This window comes from Artemia franciscana, chromosome 11 (assembly GCF_032884065.1).
Source record: "Artemia franciscana chromosome 11, ASM3288406v1, whole genome shotgun sequence".
In the NCBI taxonomy this organism is placed as follows: domain Eukaryota; kingdom Metazoa; phylum Arthropoda; class Branchiopoda; order Anostraca; family Artemiidae; genus Artemia; species Artemia franciscana.
In genome coordinates, this window is record NC_088873.1 from 23,346,992 (window position 1) to 23,370,461 (window position 23,470).

General features: G+C 38.3%; 1 protein-coding gene across 5 annotated transcripts in view; it reads left to right on the forward strand.

The window, feature by feature from the left end:
* LOC136032982 (carbohydrate sulfotransferase 11-like) overlaps positions 1-23,470 on the forward strand; it is a 66,349-nt gene that overhangs the window by 32,900 nt on the left and 9,979 nt on the right. For 4 of the 5 annotated variants that reach the window (XM_065713497.1, XM_065713498.1, XM_065713495.1 and 1 more), the window contains exon 3: positions 15,168-15,289. In XM_065713497.1, coding sequence (XP_065569569.1) covers positions 15,187-15,289 — 103 coding nt within the window. In that variant the 5' untranslated portion in view covers positions 15,168-15,186. Of the gene's footprint in view, positions 1-6,636; positions 6,817-15,167; positions 15,290-23,470 lie in introns of those variants that run through there. The other variant, XM_065713500.1, reaches the window with a different exon arrangement.

Consider the following 23,470-nt stretch of genomic DNA (forward strand, 5'->3'; position numbering starts at 1 on the left):
CCAATGTCACCAGATCTGGTCGGGACTTAAAATAAGAGCTTAGAGGCACGATATCCTTCTAAATATCAAATTTCATTGAGATCCGATCACCCGTTCGTAAGTTACAAATACCTCATTTTTTCTAATTTTTCAGAATTAACCCCCCTCCCCCAACTACCCCAAAGAGGGCGGATCCGTTCCGGTTATGTCAATCATGTATCTAGGACTTGTGCTTATTTTTCCCATCAAGTTTCATCCCGATCCCTCCACTCTAAGTGTTTTCCAAGTTTTAAGGTTCCCCCTCCCAACTCCCCCCTCCCTCCAATATCACCAGATCTGTTCGAGATTTAGTATAAGAGCTCTGAGACACGATATCCTTCTAAATTTCAAATTTCATTGAGATCCGATCTCCCGTTCGTAACTTAAAAATACCTCATTTTTTCTAATTTTTCAGAATTAACCCTCCCCCCCCAACTACCCCAAAGAAATCGGATGCGTTCCGGTTATGTCAATCATGTATCTAGGACTTGTGCTTGTTTTTCCCACCAAGTTTCATCCCGGTCCCTCCACTCTAAGTGTTTTCCAAGTTTTAGGTTTCCCCCTCCCAACCCCCCCCCCCCCAATGTCACCAGATCCGGTTGGAATTTAAAATAAGAGCTCTGAGACAGGATATCCTTCTATATATCAAATTTCATTGAGATCTGATCACCCTTACGTAAGTTAAAAATACCTCATTTTTCCTAATTTTCAGAATTCACCCCCCCCCCCCCCAACTACCCCAAAGAGAGCGGATCCGTTCTGGTTATTTCAATCATGTATCTAGGACTTGTGCTTATTTGTCCCACCAAGTTTCATCCCGATCCCTCCACTCTAAGTGTTTTCCAAGTTTTAGGTTTCCCCCTCCCCCCCCCAGTGTCACCAGATCTGTTCGGAATTTAAAATAAGAGCTCTGAGACACGATATCCTTCTAAATATCAAATTTCATTGAAATCCGATCACCCGCTCTTAAGCTAAAAATACCTCATTTTTTTCTAATTTTTAGAATTAACCCCCCCCAACTACCCCAAAGAGAGCGGATCCGTTTCGGTTATGTGAATCATGTTTTTAGGACTTGTGCTTATTTGTCCCACCAAGTTTCATCCCGATCCCTCTACTCTAAGTGTTTTCCAAGTTTTAGGTTTCCCCCTCCCCCCCCCCAGTGTCACCAGATCTGTTCGGAATTTAAAATAAGAGCTCTGAGACACGATATCCTTCTAAATATCAAATTTCATTGAAATCCGATCACCCGCTCTTAAGCTAAAAATACCTCATTTTTTTCTAATTTTTAGAATTAACCCCCCCAACTACCCCAAAGAGAGCGGATCCGTTTCGGTTATGTGAATCATGTTTTTAGGACTTGTGCTTATTTTTCCCACCAAGTTTCATCCCGATCCCTCCACTCTAAGTGTTTTCCAAGATTTTAGGTTTCCCCCTCCAACTCCCCCCAATGTCATCAAATCTGGTCAGAATTTAAAATAAGAGCTCTGAGACACAACATCATTCCAAACATCGAATTTCATTAAGATCTCATTACCCGCTCATAAGTTAAAAATACTTCAATTCTTCTATTTTTTTGAATTAACCGGCCCCCGACCCCCCCCCCCCGCAGTTGGTCAAATCGGGAAAACGACTATTTTTAATTTAATCTGGTCTGGTCCCTGATACGCTTGCCAAATTTCATCGTCCTAGCTTACCTGGAAGTGCCTAAAGTAGCAAAACCAGGACCGACAGACAGACAGACCGGCAGATCTGTCGGTCCTAACGAAACCAAGTGCCATAAAAAACAAGAGCTAAGAGTTCACATGGCACTTGCGACGAGGTGCTAAGAGCCAAGAGATCATATGGGGTGAGCTATAACAAAATTCTATGAATCAATAGATTGGTTTAAAAAGGAAAATAAGAGGCTTAATGCAGGCCAGGATTTAAAATAAGAGCTCTGAGTCACGATGTCCTACTAAATATCAAAATTCATTAAGATCCGATCACCCACTCGTAAGTTATAAATACCTAATTTTGTCTAATTTTTCCTCTCACTTTAGCCCCCCAGATGGTCGAGTCTGGGAAAACGACTTTATCAAGTCAAATTGTGCAACTCCCTGACACGCTTACCAATTTTCATCGTCCTAGCACGTCCAGAAGCACCAAACTCGCCAAATTACTGAACCCATCCCCCCAACTCCCCCAAAGAGAGTGAATCCAGTACGATTCTGTCAATCACGTATCAAGGACATTTGTTTATTCTATCCACCAAGCTTCATCCCGATTCCTCCACTCCAAGTGTTTTTCCAAGATTTCCCCCTCCAACTCCCCCCAATGTCAAAAGATCTGGTCGGGATTCTCTGAGACATGAATTTCTTCTAAAAATCAAATTTCAATAAGATCCGATCATCTATTCGTAAGATAAAAATACCCCAATTTTCACGTTTTCCAAGAATTCCGGTTTCCCCCTCCAACTCCCTCCAATGTCATAGGATATGGTCGGAATTTAAAATTAGAACTTTAAAGCACAAGATCCTTCTAAATATGAAATTTCATTAAGATCTGGTCACTCTTTCGTAAGTTACAAATACCTCAATTTTCAAAATTACCCCCCCCCCCCCCAATTCCACCAAAGAGAGCAGATCCGTTCCAGTTATGTCAGTCACGTATCTTAGACAGGTTTCTATTCTTCCCATCCAGTTTCATCCTGATCTCACCGCTTTAAGTATTTTCTAAGATTTCCGGTCCCCCCAACTACCCCCCCCCCCCAATTACACTTGATCCGGTTGAGATTTAAAATAAGAGATCTGAGTTACGAGGTCCTTCTAAATATGAAGTTTCATTAAGACCCGATCACTCCTTCGTAAGTTAAAAATACGTCATCTTTTTCTTATTTTTCAGAATTAACCTCCTCCCAATAGAGCGGATCCGTTCCAATTATGTAAATCACGTATGTAAGACTTCTGCTTATTTTTCCCTACAAGTTTCATCCCGATCCCTCCAATCTAAGCGTTTTCCATGATTTTAGGTTCCCCCACCCCAAACTTCCCCCAATGTCACCAGAACCGGCCAGGATTTAAAATAAGAGCTTTGAGACACGATATTCTTCTAAATATCAAATTTCATTGAGATCCGGTCACCCGTTCGTAAGTTAAAAATACCTCATTTTTTCTAATTTCTCAGAATTAACCCCTCCCCCAACTACCCAAAAGAGACCGGATCCGTTCCGGTTATGTCAATGATGTATCTAGGACTCGTGATTATTTTTCCCAACAAGTTTCATCCCGATCCCTTCACTCTTAAGTGTTTTCCAAGTTTTAGGTTTCCCCCTCCCAACTCCCCCCAATGTCACCAGATCCGGTCGGGTTTAAAATAAGAGCTCTGAGCCACGATATCCTTCTAAATATCAAATTTCATTGATATCCGATCACCCATTCGTAAGTTAAAAATACCTCATTTTTTCTAATATTTCAGAAATAACCCCCCCCCCCAACTACCCCAAAGAGAGCGAATCCGTTCTGTTTATGTCAATAATGTATCTAGGACTTGTGTTTATTTTTCCCAACAAGTTTCATCCCGATCCCTCCACTCTAAGTGTTTTCCAAGTTTTAGGTTTCCCCCTCCCAACTCCCCCCCCCCAATGTCACCAGATCCGGTCGGGATTTAAATAAGAGCTCTAAGACACGATATCCTTCTAAACATCAAATTTCATTGATATCCGACCACCCGTTCGTAAGTTAAAAATACCTCATTTTTTCTAATTTTTCAGAAATACCCCCCCCCCCCCTCCCCAACTACCCCAAAGAGAGTGGATCTGTTCCGTTTATGTCAATCATGTATCTAGGACTTGTGTTTATTTTCCCCACCAAGTTTCATCCCGATCCCTCCACTCTAAGTGTTTTCCAAGTTTTAGGTTTCTCCCTCCCAACTCCCCCCCAATGTCATCAGATCCGGTCGGGATTTAAATAAGAGCTCTAAGACACGATATCCTTCTAAACATCAAATTTCATTCATATCCGATCTCCCGTTCGTAAGTTAAAAATACCTCATTTTTTCTAATTTTTCAGAAATACAAACCCCCCCCTTCCCAACTACCCCAAAGAGAGTGGATCCGTTCCGTTTATGTCAATCATGTATCTAGGACTTGTGTTTATTTTCCCCACCAAGTTTCATCCCAATCCCTCCACTCTAAGTGTTTCCCAATATTTTAGGTTTCCCCCCTCCAACTCCCCCCAGTGTCATCAGATCTGGTCGGGATTTGAAATAAGAGCTCTGAGACACAATATCATTCCAAACATCAAATTTTATTAAGATCCCATCACCCGCTCATAAGTTAAAAATACTTCATTTTTTCTATTTTTTCCGAATTAACCGGCCCCTCACTCCCCCCAAATGATCAAATCGGGAAAACGACTATTTCTAATTTAATCTGGTCCGGTCCCTGATACGCTTGCCAAATTTCATCAGTCCTAGCTTACCTGGAAGTGCCTAAAGTAGCAAAACCGGGACCGACAGACAGACCGACAGAATTTGCGATTGCTATATTTCACTTGGTTAATACCAAGTGCCATAATATAAACAAGCCAAAGAGGCTTCCCTGGCTTTTTCGTAAAAACAGTACTTTGTGGACCAAAGATTTTTACCTTCCTCAGGTGGCAGTTCGGTTATATTCAGCCCTTTGGCTAAGATCGCCTGATCTGCAAGGAATCCTAGCTTTATGGGAGGGGGGAATCTTACTTCAATCGATCAGAAGCTTTGTCTTACTTCATGGAAAACATTTTAAAAATATACATATATACAATTCTATTTTTCTTTTTATTAATTTATTACCCATTCTTAAAAATATGAAAGACGTAGAATGTATGTGTAATAGGTAATATAAATCATAAAAAAGAATATAATACAATTCAGCATTGTAATATCATTCTAGTCTATGAGTGATTTAGTTTTAATGAAGTTAACCCCGAATTTCGAAATTTTTCTTCCGAGAGCTGGGAAAAGAACAGCAATATTGTACTTCTTGGATATATCGTTATGCCTGTGCGATAGATGGAGACGAAAGAGGAACTTGGCGCATCTATTGAAAACAAAAACAAAAAGTCTTATTTCTGTTATTAACTGCTCAAAAGTTGATGGGGGCCCCCACCTTCTTGAAAAGTCTCAACAGTTATTTTTTTGGCCAGCAGGGGGGGGGATAATTCCTCCCTCTGTATGCCCTTTCCATATAAGTTTGAGTGTTTAGTTTTTTGCTCACGTTGAGTTTAAGTTCAAGTTCAGTAGCTTCTTTCTACTTTGGAAAATAGCTGAGTTAGGCAAACGAATATTTTAGGAATTAATTCAGAGCCCAAAAATATACTGGTAAGCCTTATTTACAAAATTCTTCTGCGAAGCTAATCAAGCTACTATATCTACCCTTTCCTTATTTGAAGAGCTTAGAAGATTGTAGAGATGACAGGTTATGGTATCTATTTAACATGTATGGCCGATATAGGACCTATCTAAATGTTGACAAAAAAAAAGGTTTTACCTTAATCTTGGGTTTTCAGTTTCATTTATTAGCTCTAGTTTTTGAAAGACATAATCCACATTTTAGCAGGATTTTAAGCTATGTCTAGGCTTTTTTTTGCTATATTTAGGAAATGGATTTCCAAATTTTTACAACCTTATAAATCAGGATTGGCCAAAGGTATGAGACTCAAAACACTTTTGGTGCCTCATTTGGGCAGCATATCTGCAGCTCAAGGTTTCACTTTTACAGCGCAAAGATTTTAAAGTCATTAAAGGTCAATGCCGTTAAGAGGTGTAAGTGGTGTAGGTAGGTCCTTCAAAATAATTCACAGGGGATCGTTGTGACTCTGGATACATTTCTGTCATTTTTTTTTACCTTCCTCGACTACTTTCCAGATAGATAAAAGTCCCTCATCTAGAATTTCACCCATGTCGCTGTATGGTAGTGCTTTATGTTTCAAATCAAAGAACTGGAATCCATAAAAAATAAAAGATTGGCATTAGCGAAAATGTAAATGCGTATTATTAGTGGAAGTGACTATAAACTTCTGCCAATCTTTAATTTTGACTACGCATTGGACATGGCTCTTTACTTGGCACAAATTTTCACCCTGATCTGGCTTATCTTATTACTAATTTTACATAATTTCTACGAGAGGTAGGCTATAGGTTTTCTAAAAAAATTGATTGGTTCCCTCATAACCCTCTTTGGCAGAGACTGCATTTACAGGGATGGAAAGGACCCCCCTTCCATTCGTTCGACCAGTCGTTAATAAAAAGGATTCCATTAAACTCTTGAAGCCACACAAGTTTCGACATTTCGTAAATATTTTTACTGAAACCTTGATCTCTGTCGGTCAGAACGATAAGCCAAGAGTGCTGTATCGTGGAGGAGGGACCACTCCATGTATTTGGTGCAGTTTTTTCCTATTTAGTAAAATTTTTGTGTATATTTATGCTCCAGGACAAAATTTATAATTTTTCACCCTAACTGACTTGACTTTATTAAACTAGAAACGATATACATGAATCTCTAAAATAAGTAAAATCTAAAATTGCATTGGGAAAACGCCAACAATTTGTCTCAAGAGTTGAGGTATTTTTGTTTCCGGCACGGAGACGACGGTTATGCTAGACTACATATTGTTCAAAAATAATCTTAACCCTTCTACTGTTCAAGTGGGGTCTAATGAACCCCGTACATTTTTTTGTTCTAAAACAACCAAGTTTTTGTGCATGTCTATAGTGTGAGGTCTTTCGTGCTATTTCTGCTATCCATGATATCAAAAAGAAACGGATTACGTATTATAGGTAAGAAGGTACAAAAAATTGCGGTTCAAATTGTAACTGAGAATGTTCACCGTTGTCCAGTTGTTTATGCTTGTATATATATATATATATATATATATATATATATATATATATATATATATATATATATATATATATATATATATATATATATATATACTAGCTGTTGGGGTGGCGCTTCGCGCCACCCCAACACCTAGTTGGTGGGGCGCTTCGCCCCCCACACAGAAACATGACGTCACCTGATCCACAGATCCACAGACAGACAACTTATTTATATATATATATATATATATATATATATATATATATATATATATATATATATATATATATATATATATATATTATCTTCCCCCGGCATTTACCCCCCCCCCCGGACAATACACCCTGGAAAATACCCCCATGGAAAAAAACCGCGGAAAGTTCCTCCCTCCCCGATAAATTCCCCCATATGGAAAATAAGATTTTCCAAATTGAGAATTTTATTTGAGTTTTTCTTTTGTCTATTATACACCACTCACGTAAGTTTACACTGTGTAAAACTTGAGAACAAACCGGTTTTTTCTTTAGTTTCTTTCAGCTTAGCGTGAGAAAAGACAAAGACTAGTGACAGAATGGATAGGAAATATATATGAAAAGGTTTGCCTCCTCCTGAAGACCTCGCTCTTTACGTTAGTTTTTTTAAGTTTTTTTGTTTTGATGTTGCTCATTACTTTCAGTTGAAGAAACTTGTTTTTTTTTAATTTCTGATCATTTTTAAAACAATACCGGGAAATCGGGTTCTCTCTCCATGAAATATTTTGGTACTTGTATATTACACGCCACTCACTCAAGTTTACGATCAAGTTTTCTTCTCGAGTTTTACACAGCGTGAACTTGAGTGAGTGGCGTGTAATACACAAGTACCTAAATTCCTTCCCCCCTTCGAAAAAACAAAAACTCGAATAAAATTCTCAAATTCAGAGAGCCTTATTTTCCACGGGGGGCAATTACCGGAGGTTATTTTCCACGGGGAGAGGGGATTTTACGGGGGGGGGGGGGGTAAACGCCAGCCACCATGTTTTCCCTTTTTCATTAGTAGGGCTTAGTGTCTCTTGAGCCTGTAGTGTAGTAGAGTTACAAATTTTCGTTTAAACTAGTCCTATCCTGATACACTGTGATTACTTTTTCTGTCACTCACCTCAGAAGAAAAAAAGAGAAAAGAATAAAGATTCATCTGTGAGCGAATTTCGTTGGAAAGAACTTATAATATCCCATTCTCTTTGCATTTAGGAACTTGAAACCTTCATTGATGAGTTTGGTGCTTGAACGTGCTGAATTTTCCGATATATTTTTCAAGTTTGTGTCCTTTTTACATAATTATGCATATTTTCTAATGCAAATAGCTCTTCACTGGTAATCAAAAATTTGCCGTTCCTCGGCCATTCATACTGGGAAAATATCGCCGAATGCTTTTAAACATTACGGCAGGTTTTCACAGAAAATTCAAATATTAAGAATTTGTGACTGTGATAAGCTTAAAGTTGTTATGACTTGTGTAACTCTATTTTACTACATGAGCCAAAGAGTACGGGTAACTTATAAGTTATCTATACTCTTTGACATGAGTAGGCTCAGAAACAAGGAAGAATAACTAACGGCGCGTTTTCAGCACGTTTTCAGAGCAGCCATGCGTGATAGATTTAGTCAGTACTTCAACTGGCTTTCTAAAAATAAAACTCGCATAATATCATTGTTTTGGTAATTACTCCATTTTTTCTCGGATTCATCATGATTTTTTGGTCAAAATTTTCTCGAATCTAAAAAAGTTTAGGGTGCTGTCCTCCCTCTCCATTGTGACGCCCCTGCATGCTAGAATTGGAATAGAAAAAAAAATGCTCTTGATCTTGTCGATTGTTGAGTGCCGCTGCTTGTGTCACGTTTTCCTCGAATTTACGTGTATCTTTGTGTTGTACGTGCCCTTTAAGTTTTAAAGTGCTTTGATAGGCAAATCTGCTTATTTTGATTTGAATGATACGTCACTCAGGGCGTTTTGAACAGATTTGAAACTCCTTCCTCATAAGAAAAATCAGCATCAGCTAGCGGCGCAACAGCACACCCCTAGTTTCCCTAAAAATCAGCTATTCGCCACCGAAAAGAAAACCGGCTCTATTGTGTATATTGAATAGACAACACTTTGCTTAACAATTAGTAAGAGGTTATACGGTTTCTTTATTTTAAATGAGCCTATCGTTAGCTTTTCGAATCTTTGACAGTTTTAAGATCCTCTGTCAATTTTAACCGAAATTGCTTAAGGAGCTCCCAATGGTACTGGGAAATGTTTATGAGCCTTTTGTCTATGAGATTGTCAACTGACGCTGAGACTCACAAAATGATTTTTAGGATATCGAATTCCCTTAAATTTTTCTTTAAGAGAAGACTTGGCTGCGTTGTTGTATAGTATTGCGTTTCAAGATGCTAATTTAGTGGTAAAGTTGTAGATTCCTTTTTGATCTAGTAGAATTTTTTGGCAAGATTGAACAAATATTCTTGTGTCTGATTCCACTTCCCTAATCCTTCAATTCTACGGTTTAGTTCGGCATCTGCTGCAAGTATCTCCTTCCCTTTTAGGAACATCCGGGTAAACTTGGAGACTACATTCAAGAAAATGTACAATCATGGTACGCCTTTAGCAGAATCAAGAAATTTCTCTCGCAATCTACAGCATCTAGCTTTAATGTGGTCCGTCCTTTCAAGGGCAGGCACACCCTACTGCTCTGAACAGAAGGAATTTAAGAAGCGCCTTTTGAAATTTGTTGCAAGTTCAGTTTGTTTTCTTAGCTATCTTCAGAGTCCAGAACTTTTCGGGGACTCTTCGTCTTTCTAGATTCTATATTCTAATCCCAAACTTGAAAAGGGTAAGATACTCACTTATACCGTCGACTATCGAAATTGATTGAGGATATACTCCTTAGCGAACTCCCTTCAATTGATGGCGTGCCCATTTATCTTCATTTATGGTGAAGCCGAAGAATGACAGCTTTTATGAGAGTGCAAACCTCATTTCCATTCGAGAGTAAATAAATCCTCCCCTGGGATGCACACAGCTGATCACGTTTATGCTTAGAGAATAGGCGAAAGAGCACAAGATTCGACTGAAGATGAAGTATTTCATCACTGACATTGGCGTCAATGTGGTATCGGTGTGAAGATTAAAGTGGCGAAGAACAAACCAACAAGGTTTAATTGCTTTGTCCAAACGTGGCATCTTACCATAGGGGGTCGCATTGCAAGAAGTTGACGGTATTTCGTCAGTCTTGATCAAGGTCTTTCAGTTTTGTGAGGTTTTTTGGAAGCAGTCAAATAGCTGCCGATCTTCTCTGTGAATACAGTTTCTATCTTGGTGCTGGTAATTGAACTGACCGGAAATCACAGCTAGTAACCGTTCTTTCCACTCTTAAAATCCCCCTGCTATTTTTCAACGGGGTTTCCAAGGGTGGATATGGCAATCTATAAGCGACTCCTATTATAAAAGCTAGTGTCATGGCTTGATGCAACTGAAAAATTGGTAACCCAATGATTAAATGAGTTTAACCCAAAAGAGGTGCTATGTTATCTATACTTAGCCCATTAATCATGGATCTGACGAGCTTGCTTGAACCAAAATCAGAGAGCTATCTACGCAACAGGTTAATTTGAAAGCCAGCCATTGTATGACATACAAAAAGTAAGGACGCTTTGCTGGCCAAGACACGCAATTATTTTCAGGAGTCATATTATTCCTGTATCGAGTTCTTGTCCTTCCAGATTCAAAAGCAGCTAGCAAACGGGAATGGTTTTTCTCTTCCTCACCGGCAACTTAGCATCCGAGCCGGAAACAAGGATCAAGTATTGTTGAAAGGATGAAGTTCTTGTCGCAGTATAAACTGATATTCTTCTGTCCATGGCTATTTTAAATGAAGTCCTGCAAGACCTTGGCAATGAGGACATAAAAACAAGAGCTAAGAGCTCGTATGGCACTTATGACGAGGTTGGAAGAGCCAAGAGCTCATATGGCATGAGCTCTAGTAAAATTCTAAGAATCAATAGATTGATTTAAAAGGAAAATCAGATGCTTAATACCGGTCACGATTTAAAATAAGAGCTCTGAGACACGAGGTCCTTCTAAACATCAAAATTCATTAAGATCCGATCACCCATTCGTAAGTTAAAAATACCTCGTTCTTTCTAATTTTTTCTCTCCCTTCAGCCCCCCCCCAGATGGTTGAATAGGGGAAAAAAAACTTTATCAGGGTACTTTGTGCAGGTCCCTGACACGCCTACCAATTTTTATAGTCCTAGCACGTCCAGAAGCACCGAACTCGCCATAACACTGGACCCCCTAACTCCCCCGAAGAGAGAGGATCCAGTCCGGTTACGTCAATCACCTATCTACGATATTTTCTTATTCTACCCATCAAGTTTCATCCCGATCTCTCCACTCTAAGCGTTTTCCAAGATTTACGGTATCCCCCTCCAACTTCCCCCTATGTAACTAGACCTGGTCGGGATTTAAAATAAGAGCTCTGAGACATGAATTCTTTCTAAATATCAAATTTCATTAAGATCCGGTCACCCGTTCCCAAGTTAAAAATACCTCATTTGTTTCGAATTAACACTCCCCCTCCAAATCCCCCAAAGAGAGCAGATTTAGTCTGGTTATGTCAATCACGTATCTAGGACTTGTGCTTATTCTTCCCACTAAGTTTCATCCCGATCTCTCCACTCTAAGCGTTTTCCGCCTCCCCAACTCCCCTAAAGAGAGCTGATCCGGTCCAGTTATGTCAATAATGTATCTAGAACTTGTGCTTGTTTTTCCCATCAAGTTTCACCCCAATCTCCCCACTCTAAGCGTTTTCCAAGATTTCCGGTTTCCAAGATTTCTTTTTCCCCACCTCCAAACCCCTATGTCCCCGGATCCGATTCGAATTGAAAATGGAGCATCTGAGACATAAGATCTATCTATATATCAAGTTTCATTAAGATCCGATCAGGCATTCCTAAGATAAAGATCCTTCAATTTTCACGTTTTCCAAGATTTCCGGTTTCCCCCTCCAACTCCCCCTAATGTCACCGGATCTTTTCGGGATTTTAAATAAGAACTCTGAAGCACAAGACCCTTCTTGATATCAAATTTTATTAAGATATGATCACCTGTTCGCAAGTTAAAAATACCTTATTTTTTTCTAATTTTTGTGAATTAGCCCCCCCCCAACTCCCCCAAAGAGAACCAAGCTGGTCTGGTTATTTCAATCACGTATTTAGGACTTGTGCTTATTCTTTCCACCAAGTATCTTCGCGATCTCTCCACTCTAAACGTTTTTCAAGATTTCTGGTTTTCCCCCACCAACTCCTCCCCCCAATGTCACCAGATCCAGTCAGGATTTAAAATAAGAGCTCTGAGACTCAATCTCCTTCTAAATATCAAATTTCGTTAAGATCTGATCACCCGTTTGTTATTTAAAAATGCCTCATTTTTTCTAATTTTTTCAGAACTAACCGTCCCCCCACTCCCCCCAGATGATCGAATCGGGAAAACGACTATTTTTAATTTAATATGGTCTGGTCCCTGATACGCCTGCCAAATCTCATCGTCCTAGCTTATCTGGAAGTGCCCAAACTAGCAAACCCGGGACAGACAGACCGAAAAAAATTGCGATCGCTATATGTCACTTGGTAAATACCAAGTGCCATAAAAACTATTAGCCGTACTTGGAAGAAAATGTAGGCAGATATTCAACTTTAATACATTTTGTAAGAAAGCACTTGAACACCCCTGCCTTGTCGAGTGGCAATGAAATGGTATTCGGTGTTATAGAAAAGATTTTGGTTCTAAAGAGGACAATATTACTAACAAAGAACATTTCAAATCTCGTATTTTTATGGTACTTGGTATTAACCAAGTGACATATAGTGATCGCAAATTCTGTCGGTCTGTCTAAATTAAAAATAGTCGTTTCCCCGGTTCGGCCATCTGGAGGGAGGGGGAGAGCGGAGGGCCGGTTGATTCAGAAAAATTAAAAAAATGAGGTATTTTTAATTTTCGATCGGTTCTAAATGAAATTCGATGTTTAGAAGGATGTCTGACCGATCCCGATCTTGGAAAACGTATTCATTTTATTTTAATCGGGATTTATTTTAAATCCCGATCTTGGAAAACACTTAGAGTAGAGGAATCAGGATGAAACTTGGCGGGAAAAATAAGCACAAGTCCTAGATACGTGATTGACATAACCGGAACGGATCCGCTCTCTTTGGGGGAGTTGGGGGTAGGGTTAATTCTGAAAAATTAGAAAAAAATAGGTATTTTTAACTTACGAAGGAGTAATCGGATCTTAATGAAATTTCATATTTAGAAAGACCTCGTAACTCAGATCTCTTATTTTAAATCCCGACCGGATCCAGCGTCATTGGGGGAGTTGGGGCGGGGGGAACCGGAAATCTTGGAAAAGGCTTAGAGTGGCGATATCAGGATGAAACTTCGTGGGAATAATAAGTACAAGTCCAAGATACTTGGCTGAAGTAACCGGACCGGATCCGCTCTCTTTTGGGGAGCTGGGGTGAGGGGTAATTCGTAAAAATCAGAAAAAAATGAGGTATTTGTAACTTACGAACGGGTAATCAGCTCTTAATGAAATTTGATATTTAGAAGGATCTTGTGCTTCAGAGCTCTTATTCAAAATTCCGACCAGATCCGGTGACATTGGGGGGAGTTGGAGGGGGAAACTGGAAGTCTTGGAAAACGTGAAAATTGAGGTATCTTTATCTTACGAATTGGGGATAGGATCTTAATAAAACTTGATATGTAGAAAGATTTAATGTCTCAGATGCTCCATTTTCAATTCGAATTGGATCCGGGGACATGGGGGGTTGGAGGGGGGGACAGAAATCTTGGAAAACCCTTAGAGTGGAGAGATCTGGATGAAACTTGATGGGAAGAATAAGCACTAGTTCTAGATACGTGATTGACATAATTGGAACGGATCCGCTCTATTTGGGGGAGTTGGGAGGGAAGGGGGCTTTAATTTAGAAAAATTAGAAAAATTGAGGTCCTTTTAACTTAAGATTGGGTTACCGGATCTTAATGAAATTTGATATTTAGAAGGAACTCATGTCTCAGAGCTCATATTTTAAATCCCGACCAGATCTAGTTACATAGGGGGAAGTTGGAGGGGGAAACCGTAAATATTGGAAAACGCTTAGAGTGGAGAAGTAGTTTTCCCCGGTTCGACCATCTGGGGGGCTGAAGAGAGAGGAAAAATTAGAAAAAAGAGCTATTTATAACTTACGAGTGGGTGATCGGATTTTAACGAATTTTGATATTTAAAAGGATTTCGTGTCTCAGAGCTCTTATTTTAAATCCCGACTGGCATTAAGCCTCTGATTTTCCTTTTAAATCAATCCATTGATTCTTAGAATTTCGCTAGAGCTCATGCCATATAAACTCTTGGCTCTTGACTCTTCCGGCCTCGTCACAAGTGCTATATGAGCTCATAGCTCTTGTTTAAATGCTCTTTTTGAGCATCTGTTTGTTTATTTTGCTGCTTTGAAGTGAAATATATTGCAATTGAATTGAAAGTCGTTGATTGAATTGTAATTGCTTTGGGGAGGGGGAATGTGGTAACCAGTAATTGAATTGTGTTTGCTTGAAAACGACAAGTTAAACTAGTATATTGACCAATAAAATGCTCCCTCCATTGCCAATCGCTGCCATGGAAAGTATTGCCCGACTTAGTTTTCGAAAACTTTTTTCTTCGTTTTGTATCCTGTATCTTAGAAGGTAAAGATTGTACCGTTTAGAATACTTTCTATATCAAATATTTTAGCTCACTGTACTATCTATATGTATTTTGTATTTCCTAAGCCGGCTTTAGCATTCACTTACTGCTTTATTATTGTTATATTGGGTTTTGATTCCTTATTCTGTCGACTGTAAATCGAAAAGGTAATTCCTAGACTTCGTTATATATTGCTTTTGTTGCAGGAAATGGTTATTTTTATTTCTTTTGTAGGTGGTTTGAAAATGCAATAAAATATTTTTCATAAAGACAGTGACATGAAAAGAAACAAAAAAGAAGAAAACAAAAAATACATAATTTAAAAATTGACTTAATATCAACTTATTTCGGTCATAGTTGTAAATAATCTGACATATTTGTGCTATTTAAGGATGTAAAATAACCCTATTGAATCTGGGTTGCCAACTGCTTTGAGGCTTATTTTTAAAGTGAGCATGCGATTGCTATCTTTTTTCACGTAATTTAAAAATGACAGATTCCTGTGTTTCTCTGATTGCGGATATAATGATTAGTTTGATCTATTTCTTACAGGTCAATTCGTGCCCAAGTGATGCAGTGGTATCCTGTCAAAAAGATTTTTCTGTTTCCTTCTTTCTTCCTTTTTGTGTTCATTGTTGTCGAATTTTCAAACAGCCCTGGTAGTGAAAGCTATGGTAAGAAATATTACTTTGACAATTATTTGCCCATAAGGCTATACACACTTTGTTTTGTAAGTTTACATAACTTTGTGCTTTTTATCTTCCTCCGGGCTCGAATGTAGGAACTGACTCAGGACTGTGGTCATCTTCGTCAGAATAGCAGATAAAGAGTTTATAGAACTTATACTAGAATATGAAAAACTGGTGGTTCAATAATGTAGACTTCATTCTCCTGACATAGACTACTGAGGATACAGATTTGTCAGTTTGCAATGTGTGTGAATCCAAAACAAAGAGCTGCTTTATCTAGTGGACCGACTATAATACATGTCAGTGAAACTTGTTTAGCCACACAAATCATAGTGTTATTTTACCAGTTGGTGTAGAGTGGAGTCTTCGTGAATAAAAAAAGAAATCCACAAATATTTGTTCATCGGAAAAAAAAATATATTTTAACATAACAGTTTCATCGAAATAGGTCAAATGGACAGCAACACACTTGAACTGTACAAATTTCAATTAACCTGACATAATACTCTTTCTTGCTGATTAAAAAGTATAAAAGGAAATAGATAACCGATTTTGCCCGTTCAAAGTTTCCATGAAAACGGTTTTATTGTAGACTGGCAAAAATGTTATAATGTACTATCTTTGAAATTATTCCACGCCGGGATCCACTGAATCCGACCTTAGTTCCCCAAAATAGCCTTCAAAACTTAATTTAACGTTAGCATATAAAACAGTAATAACTTCAACCGAAAAAAAAATTCGAGTGTATCCCAGGGGCTATAATCCTCAGTTTTGGGACTACATACATAAAAAACACATCAATACAGAAATTTAATTATCAAGATTGGGATATGTTCTACTATTTTATAGATATTTCACGGCACCAGGCACTTCATCATTGCCCGACACTCCACTAGTCCTTCGTCCAGTTTAAGTATTTGGTTTTGGATTACTGGTAAACGTTCATTTGAAGAAATCTGTATTTGGGTTTGATAAAATAATTCCTACAGGGTGCCGATTCAAGTATTAGTTAGCAGCACTGGGTAAATCTATTTTAAGTAATCTTTTTACTTAGGCGTTTTCCTCTCTCAGCAATCAAAGTGAGCTTGGTGCAATGTGAAACATAGACTGAAAGCCCCCGACCCTGCGAAGCGAACTTCTTGCAAAACAGAAGAATAGAAAATATTTTTTTTTTTTAACAATCTTAATGACTATCATACGCTTTTTATTTCTTTTTCATTGACTGGCAAAAATAACGGTTCTGGTAGGTCAGAAATAGAACACGAACTCATGGGTGCTAAAAGGGGGGGGGTGCATGCCCCCCTGGAATTCAGACCAGAGTAGGAAAAAAATAGAAGTGTAACAACTAATCAAAGAAATGAATGTATTTTTTTGGTTTGTCTTTGAGAACTGCTGTGAAACTTGTTTAGAATCAATTCAGAATTTAAAAACTATTCCTGTAGACGATTCCTCTGGGAAACATCTAAAATATCTTCCTTCTTCTGGAGCGCCCGTATTTTGGATTGTCCCATTCGATTAACACCAAACTTAAAATTGGAGTTCGGTTTGCTCATTTAGTAGTGATAGGTCTTCAGTTGTTTATCTAACATTAGTGGTTCTTCTCTGTTTATACTTCCCCACAGGTAAGTGAATCTAATTGTTTTTATTTATGAAAATTAATTTAAAAAACTTTTCCCACAAAACAAGTTCTTCAAAGAAAAGTAAAGAGATCCATTAAACCAAAAATGAGCAAAAAGCAAGTCAAATAATCTTTCAAGTGTAAAACTCACAAGCCACCATCAACAAATAAATATAACCCAAAACGAAAAGAAATTATGATAAATAACCTAGTCAAACTCAAAACGAACAAAATTTAACATGAGTAGGGCAGATAACCCCCCTGCCTAATCAAGAACAGAACATTATTTGCACTTTACTGAAAACAAAAGACATTTTAAGGGTTTTCACTTTTTTGACTTTAATAAATAGCAAATACTTAAAATTTAAGGGATAAATATCAGAATATGTATCTTCATATAACAATCCACGTTAATATTTTTTTCGGTAAAGTTTTGAGTTTGACTTGGTTATTTATTGGAATTTCTGTTCCTTTTGGGTTTCATTTATTTATTAATGGTGATTTGCAGTAGTTTTACGCTTGGAAGATTGTCGGGCTTTATTTTTGCTCATATTTGATTTATTGAAGCTTTCCAGTAACTTCTTTTAAAAAACTTTCTTCTTTTAAAAACTTATTTTGTGGTAATTTTTTTAAAATTAATTTATATTCGTATTTTGTTGACATAGTCTTTTTCGTAGAAAAAAGAATATCTTATATTTATGTTGTTTTCTATAAGAATTCATAGTTTGGCTTGCTATTTATATGGGGGAGAAACTTTTTTGCCAATGTTCAATCCTCACACAAATAGTATTGTTTAATTCTATTTTATACCTCCTCAATTTGACCTTAAAAAATATAATATCATTCCCAAAACATTCTATCTATGCTCTTTGATAACCTGGATACGCTTGCACTCTTTTGATCTGCATAGATTGTAAAAGCAGAAGTTGTAAGTGGCCTCAAAAGTTTCAAATTAATACCCTCAGTCTTTGGCGATATATTGCTGATGTGTCTTATTGGCAGCCGTACACACAGTGCCTTTTGATTTTGTTTTAGAGCATAATGGAGCAATTAGATCACTGAGGGGGGGGGGTTGATATGGCTATCTCAAAATTTCTATTGGATGTATTTGGGGGGAAAAGGACGTGGGGGGGGCTACTTGCCCTTCGATCACTTTGACTCTTAAAATGGTTACTAGAACTTCTGATTTCAAATCTAATGAACTCTTTCCAAAGTTAGTTTATACGACCACCCTTTTCATAAAAACCTTATATGCCCCATCACTTTCGACTATTAAAAGGGCACTAGAACTCTCAGTTTCAATCGAATAAGCCTTGAAGTTTCTACACCTTCTTCTTCAACTTCTTCCATCAAATGCTTAACAGATTTCTCAGTTTAGGTGGTTTTACTGTTATATTAATTGAATGTGCACTTTTCCGGCATCTTCGTCTATGGGATATAGAGAAAATAATGGACATCAGACATTTTTTCAGCAAATGTTCGAAAACACAAGATCCTTCGGATCCTGTTCTTACTACATCATCAGTCCCTGAAATTGTCTTTGAGCAAGATTTCAAATTAGAAACAGAATACAGTTTGGATTCATTGGATATAGGGTTGTATATTGAACAAAAAATCGACGACGAAACAAGCATTTTTCTGCTCATCAAATCATGGATGCCCGACAAACCAACAATTTTAAAGGCGAGGTTGCTCTAGGAAAGTGACCATTTATTCATGAGTGGCTGGCTAAGTGCAATTGGCTTGCATATTCAAATATGCAGAACATGCATAATGTATACCGTGCGTTTTGTTTAAGCCTATTGTCGATAGAGGTGTGCAAGGTGGGTTCATCATCCGACCTTTCACCAAATTCAAGCAATTTCACGAAAATGTCAAGGCTCATTCGAGATGTAAGTCGTACCAAGAGGCTTTAGAAAAGTCTTACCAAGAGGCTGTAGAAAACTTCTTATCAAATATAAATAATAAGAGAAAGGATGTGAATATACTTCTTAACCAGGATTTGGCCCGGCAAACAGAAGAAAATTGGAAAAAAAAACTCAAATCCATCATATCAACAATTATTTTCTGTACAACACATGACCTGCCACTGAGATGAAAAACAGACGAAACTGCTATTTTAACGATTTATTAAAATCCAGACAGGAAGCCAGTGATTTAGCTTTAGTGCATCATTTGATGGTGGCTCAAAAAACGCAAACTATGTGTCTCATATGATATTATTGATATTTGTGCCACATCTTTAAGGTCTACAACAATTGAAGATGTAGAGAAAAATGAGATGTTTTCCATTTTAGCTGATGAGACCATGGATGTGACTGGAGTCAAACAATTATCTTTGGTTGTGTGATATTTCGAAAGCAGTACGAAGTGTATCAGGAAGATTTCCTCAGCTTCATTACATTATTTAACGACCGAAACACACAGAACGTCGCGAGCACAATAAAGGAAAAATTTTCTGAATGGAGGCTTGATGTTAGCAATACCGTTGGGCAGGGGCTTGACGGCTGCAGTACAATGGACGGCCATATTTCAGGGGTTCATAAAAAAAAAATTCCGATGAATTTTTCGATGATGGTGGCCCAGTATTTTCACTGTTCCAGCCATTGTCTAAACTTAGTTGTTAACGACTTAAATAACATTTCACAGATAAGAAATACCGTGGGAACAATTAAATAAATCATCAAATTCTTTCTTGTGAATGGTCAGAGGAGTGCAGTTGCAGGTCCCTTTACAGAAGCTATGCGAAACAGGATGGACTGAAAAATACCGTGCGATTAGAAAATTTGATACTATGTTTGGAAATATTGCACAATCCCTGGAAAATTTATCGTTGGAAGGAAATAGGGACACAAAGCAAAAAGCTTATTTAGAGAAAATTATAGAACGTCGTGGTGTTACCTTGATTGTATGTGCACATTTTTTAAATACGGGTATGGTATTAACAATTGTTGACTTAGTCATAGTTGGACTAGTGTGGCGAGGCTTTCCCTAGAAATCCATTTCCCCATCTCCTTCGAAGAAACAAATGTCTGTGCAGTTGAAAGCTGCATAAACTATGCAATTCTATGTTGACATAGTGTGCAACCTGTTAGGCCAGCAGTGGCGGTTCTGGCCCTTCTCGTGTCCGAGGTAAAATATTGATTTGCACCCCTCCTTCTGTCTCCCAAAATTCCAGGCCAAATTTTAACATTCTTTTCATTGATTTAAGTCTGACTTTTATTACTTAAGCTTCTGGAAAACTGTTCATTATCTAGTCCCAATTCATTGCTTCTAATTCTTCGCGTTCTATGGTCACTAACGCCAAATCATTTAATCTGTCATAACCCAGTCGATTTGACCTATCTTACTAATTGACGTAAGTGCTGACCCCCCGCAGCACCAAAGAATTGATGACAGCTCTGAAAAAGTTGAAAAACAACTATGCATCTGATGGGAATGAGAGCACAGAAGAGATCCTGAAGACATCCCTTCAACCCTGCATAACTGCTTGAACGGCTCTCCTAGTGGTCATTACGAAGTTGTCCCAAAAGATTAGACCAGAGGCATACTGGTCAAAACCTTCAAGAAGGGTGATGCTCTTTTTCTGTGACAACTGAAGGGCCATCAACTTAGGGTCTGTGCCGAGTAAAATACAACGCCTAAGAACATCCCTTGACGCACCTCAGGAAATAGCAACACGGCTTTCGACCTTGTAGGTCTTGCTCTGATCTTATTTTCAGTCTTAGATTGATCCTTGAAGTCCATGGAATGGAAAAAAAATATTAATGCTCTTTATTGATTTTAAAAAGGGCCTTCGATTCTGCTGATTGAAAGACTTTATGGAATATTTTGAATTCTTACGGAATACTTGATGAACCAGTACTTTCAAAATTGCACTCCAGTTTGTTGCAATCTATGAAGATGGAAAATCGCATTTCTCAGCAATTGGGGATACGCATTTCTTCAAGATAGTATTTTTTGTCAAACAGGAGTATGTCCTATCCCTATGGACTCTGGAGTGACTACTTGTAGCAGATATATCTCTGGCTTCAACTTCAATGACGACGTTGTTCTTCTCATAGATGCGAAATAGCGACTGCAGCTGCTAATCTGCGCCATACATGAAAAGGCCGAAAAAATGGGGCATACGGTGAATGTCAGTAAGACAAAGAGCATGGCTATATCCGACTCTCCGCTGACACGGAAATGCGAAGATAAAGCAATTGAGCAGGTCAATGGTTTGAAGTACCTCAGGAGTTGGATTGATTATAATTCTGAAATAGCCAACGAAATCAAGAGGATTGGACAAGCTACGTGACTTTTAATAAGTTGAAACCAATTTGGCGCAGTAAGAATTACTCTTTGCGCTTGAAGCTTCGCTTCATGACTGGAGAAACGCGCCCTGGATTTAGAAGGATGCTGAAAATATCGTGGCGGAACAAGGTCCTGAGGATAGGAGTTTGTCGGTAAACCGGTCAACCCTTAGCTACTGACCTTGAGAACCGTAGGAGATGGACGTGCCTCGGCTAGGTCCTTCGTATGCCAGAGGATCAACTCCCATATACAGTTTGTGAGTGGTACCCTGAAGGGAGCTGCAACAGAGGTTGACCAAGACACACCTTTTGACGGCAGTACGAACAGAATCTGAGTAGAGGGGAGATGTTTTTTCACAGTGGGATGGCATAAGGGCTGCTGCTCAGCTCCGTGATATCTGGCGAGGTTTCATAGACACCCTATGTGCCATTGACTCTGAAGGATCTAAGGTCTTAAGTAAACGACCGCTCATTACTGGCCACCGATACTACAGTAGCGAATAATATTTGATTGGCAACTCTGACGGTTGCAAAGACCTCTTCATCTCCTTCTGGCACAATTAATGCTAACACGTCCGTAGGCTTCTTTAAGGAAATATGTAAGTCTTGATTTTTTTTTTTCATATCATGGAGTTCGTGGAACAACTGAATGGGATTTAAATCATCGCAGTACTTTACTTTTATTGCTAATTATTTTGGAATGATGATGAAAATGTGGGGTATAGGAAAATTTTGGATTCATTTTGCTTATATGTATCTGAAGTATTTATACAGCGCTAAGTTAGATAACACTTCTTACTTCTTAATATACAGAATAATTGTAACTAATGAATTTTGCGGGCAGACTCGCTATACTTTATCCCCCCACCCCCCTAGTGTGTGGATATGTGTCCCAGCTTACATATTTCCCATCTAATCTGTCATGCGTCATTTGTCTTGGCAATGAAACTGGTTTTCTCAGATCTAACCTAAGCAAAATTGTTGACTGTGTTTCATTTAGTTAACAAGTACTTAAAAGTCATTAACCAGGGATTAAAAAATCATTAAATCGTTAATCAACCGCGCTCTCTTCTTTATTTTCATAAAAATAAAATTTCAAAGATTGCAAAACGATTATAACCGTTAGATCTTTTGTCCTGTGGTGGCGCAGTGGGCTTGGCCTTAGCTTGGTAATATGGGACCCAGAGATCAAACCCTACTGTCGGAACGCACTGCAAGGCAGACGTAGGGACCATAGTAGTCAAAAAACGTCGTTAATCCTATTACTTACTGTTAGATTATTTATCTGAAATTTAGCACCTCTAGAGTTTCTGCACCCAGGGCAATTGCCCCCTCCGTTCCTCCTAAAACTGCCTCTGTTAGGTCTAGTTTTTTTTTTCGAATAAATCTATGAGTATCTGTCAAAATTGTCTTCTGCGTCGTATTAGAATTTGGCTATAACCACAGAAATCAATACTTCAGTTTATTGACATGAGCAATTAGTAACTAAAGAATTTTGGATTCTGTCCATCTCATCTAATGCACTTGGGTAGTATACACATCAACGGATAATATTTGCATTTATATCTTTAGTTAATTTCCTTCGGTAGAAAAAGAAGGAGAGAAAAATACTTCGAGGATCGTACTGAGGGTTTTGATTGAGAGGAGGTGGGGATGACTATTGAATCTGAATTTTTATTTTATGCTTCAAAGGAGTGTGAGGGTTAGTGCAGGGTTCATTCTCCACTAACCGCAGAGAAAACAATCATCTCAATTTTGGCCTCCCTCCTTCCATCCCACGACTCTAGAACTTATCTTTTTGAAATTTTACAGCTGGTCCCTCGGTGCCTCTGGTCTTTACAGACCAGCAATTATTGCTAGATTGCGGAATAGCCATTTATCGCTTCAAGTATGCGGAAATTGCAACCATTTTGCGAGCGATTTCCACCCCAGTTATTATTGAAAGGATACAGAGATTAGTTGCTGGCTTTTTGTAATTGAACCTGTGAAAGAGATATTAATGCGCAAAGTAGATTTTGTGCGGTGAGGTATATGTCCTCTTAAACCTGACCAAAGGACCTTTCTATGAAATTGTGGACCCAAAATGACACTTATTATACGATAATTCAGATTTTTTTGCCAGTGTATTACCGAAAAGTGTGTATTTTTGTTTAAACTGTTTAGTTTCAATGGAGTTCCAAAGCTTGGAGCCATTCAAACTAACTTTTTCTTCAGGTAGCCTACACCTTATTTCTTAAAATATAGGCTGCAAAT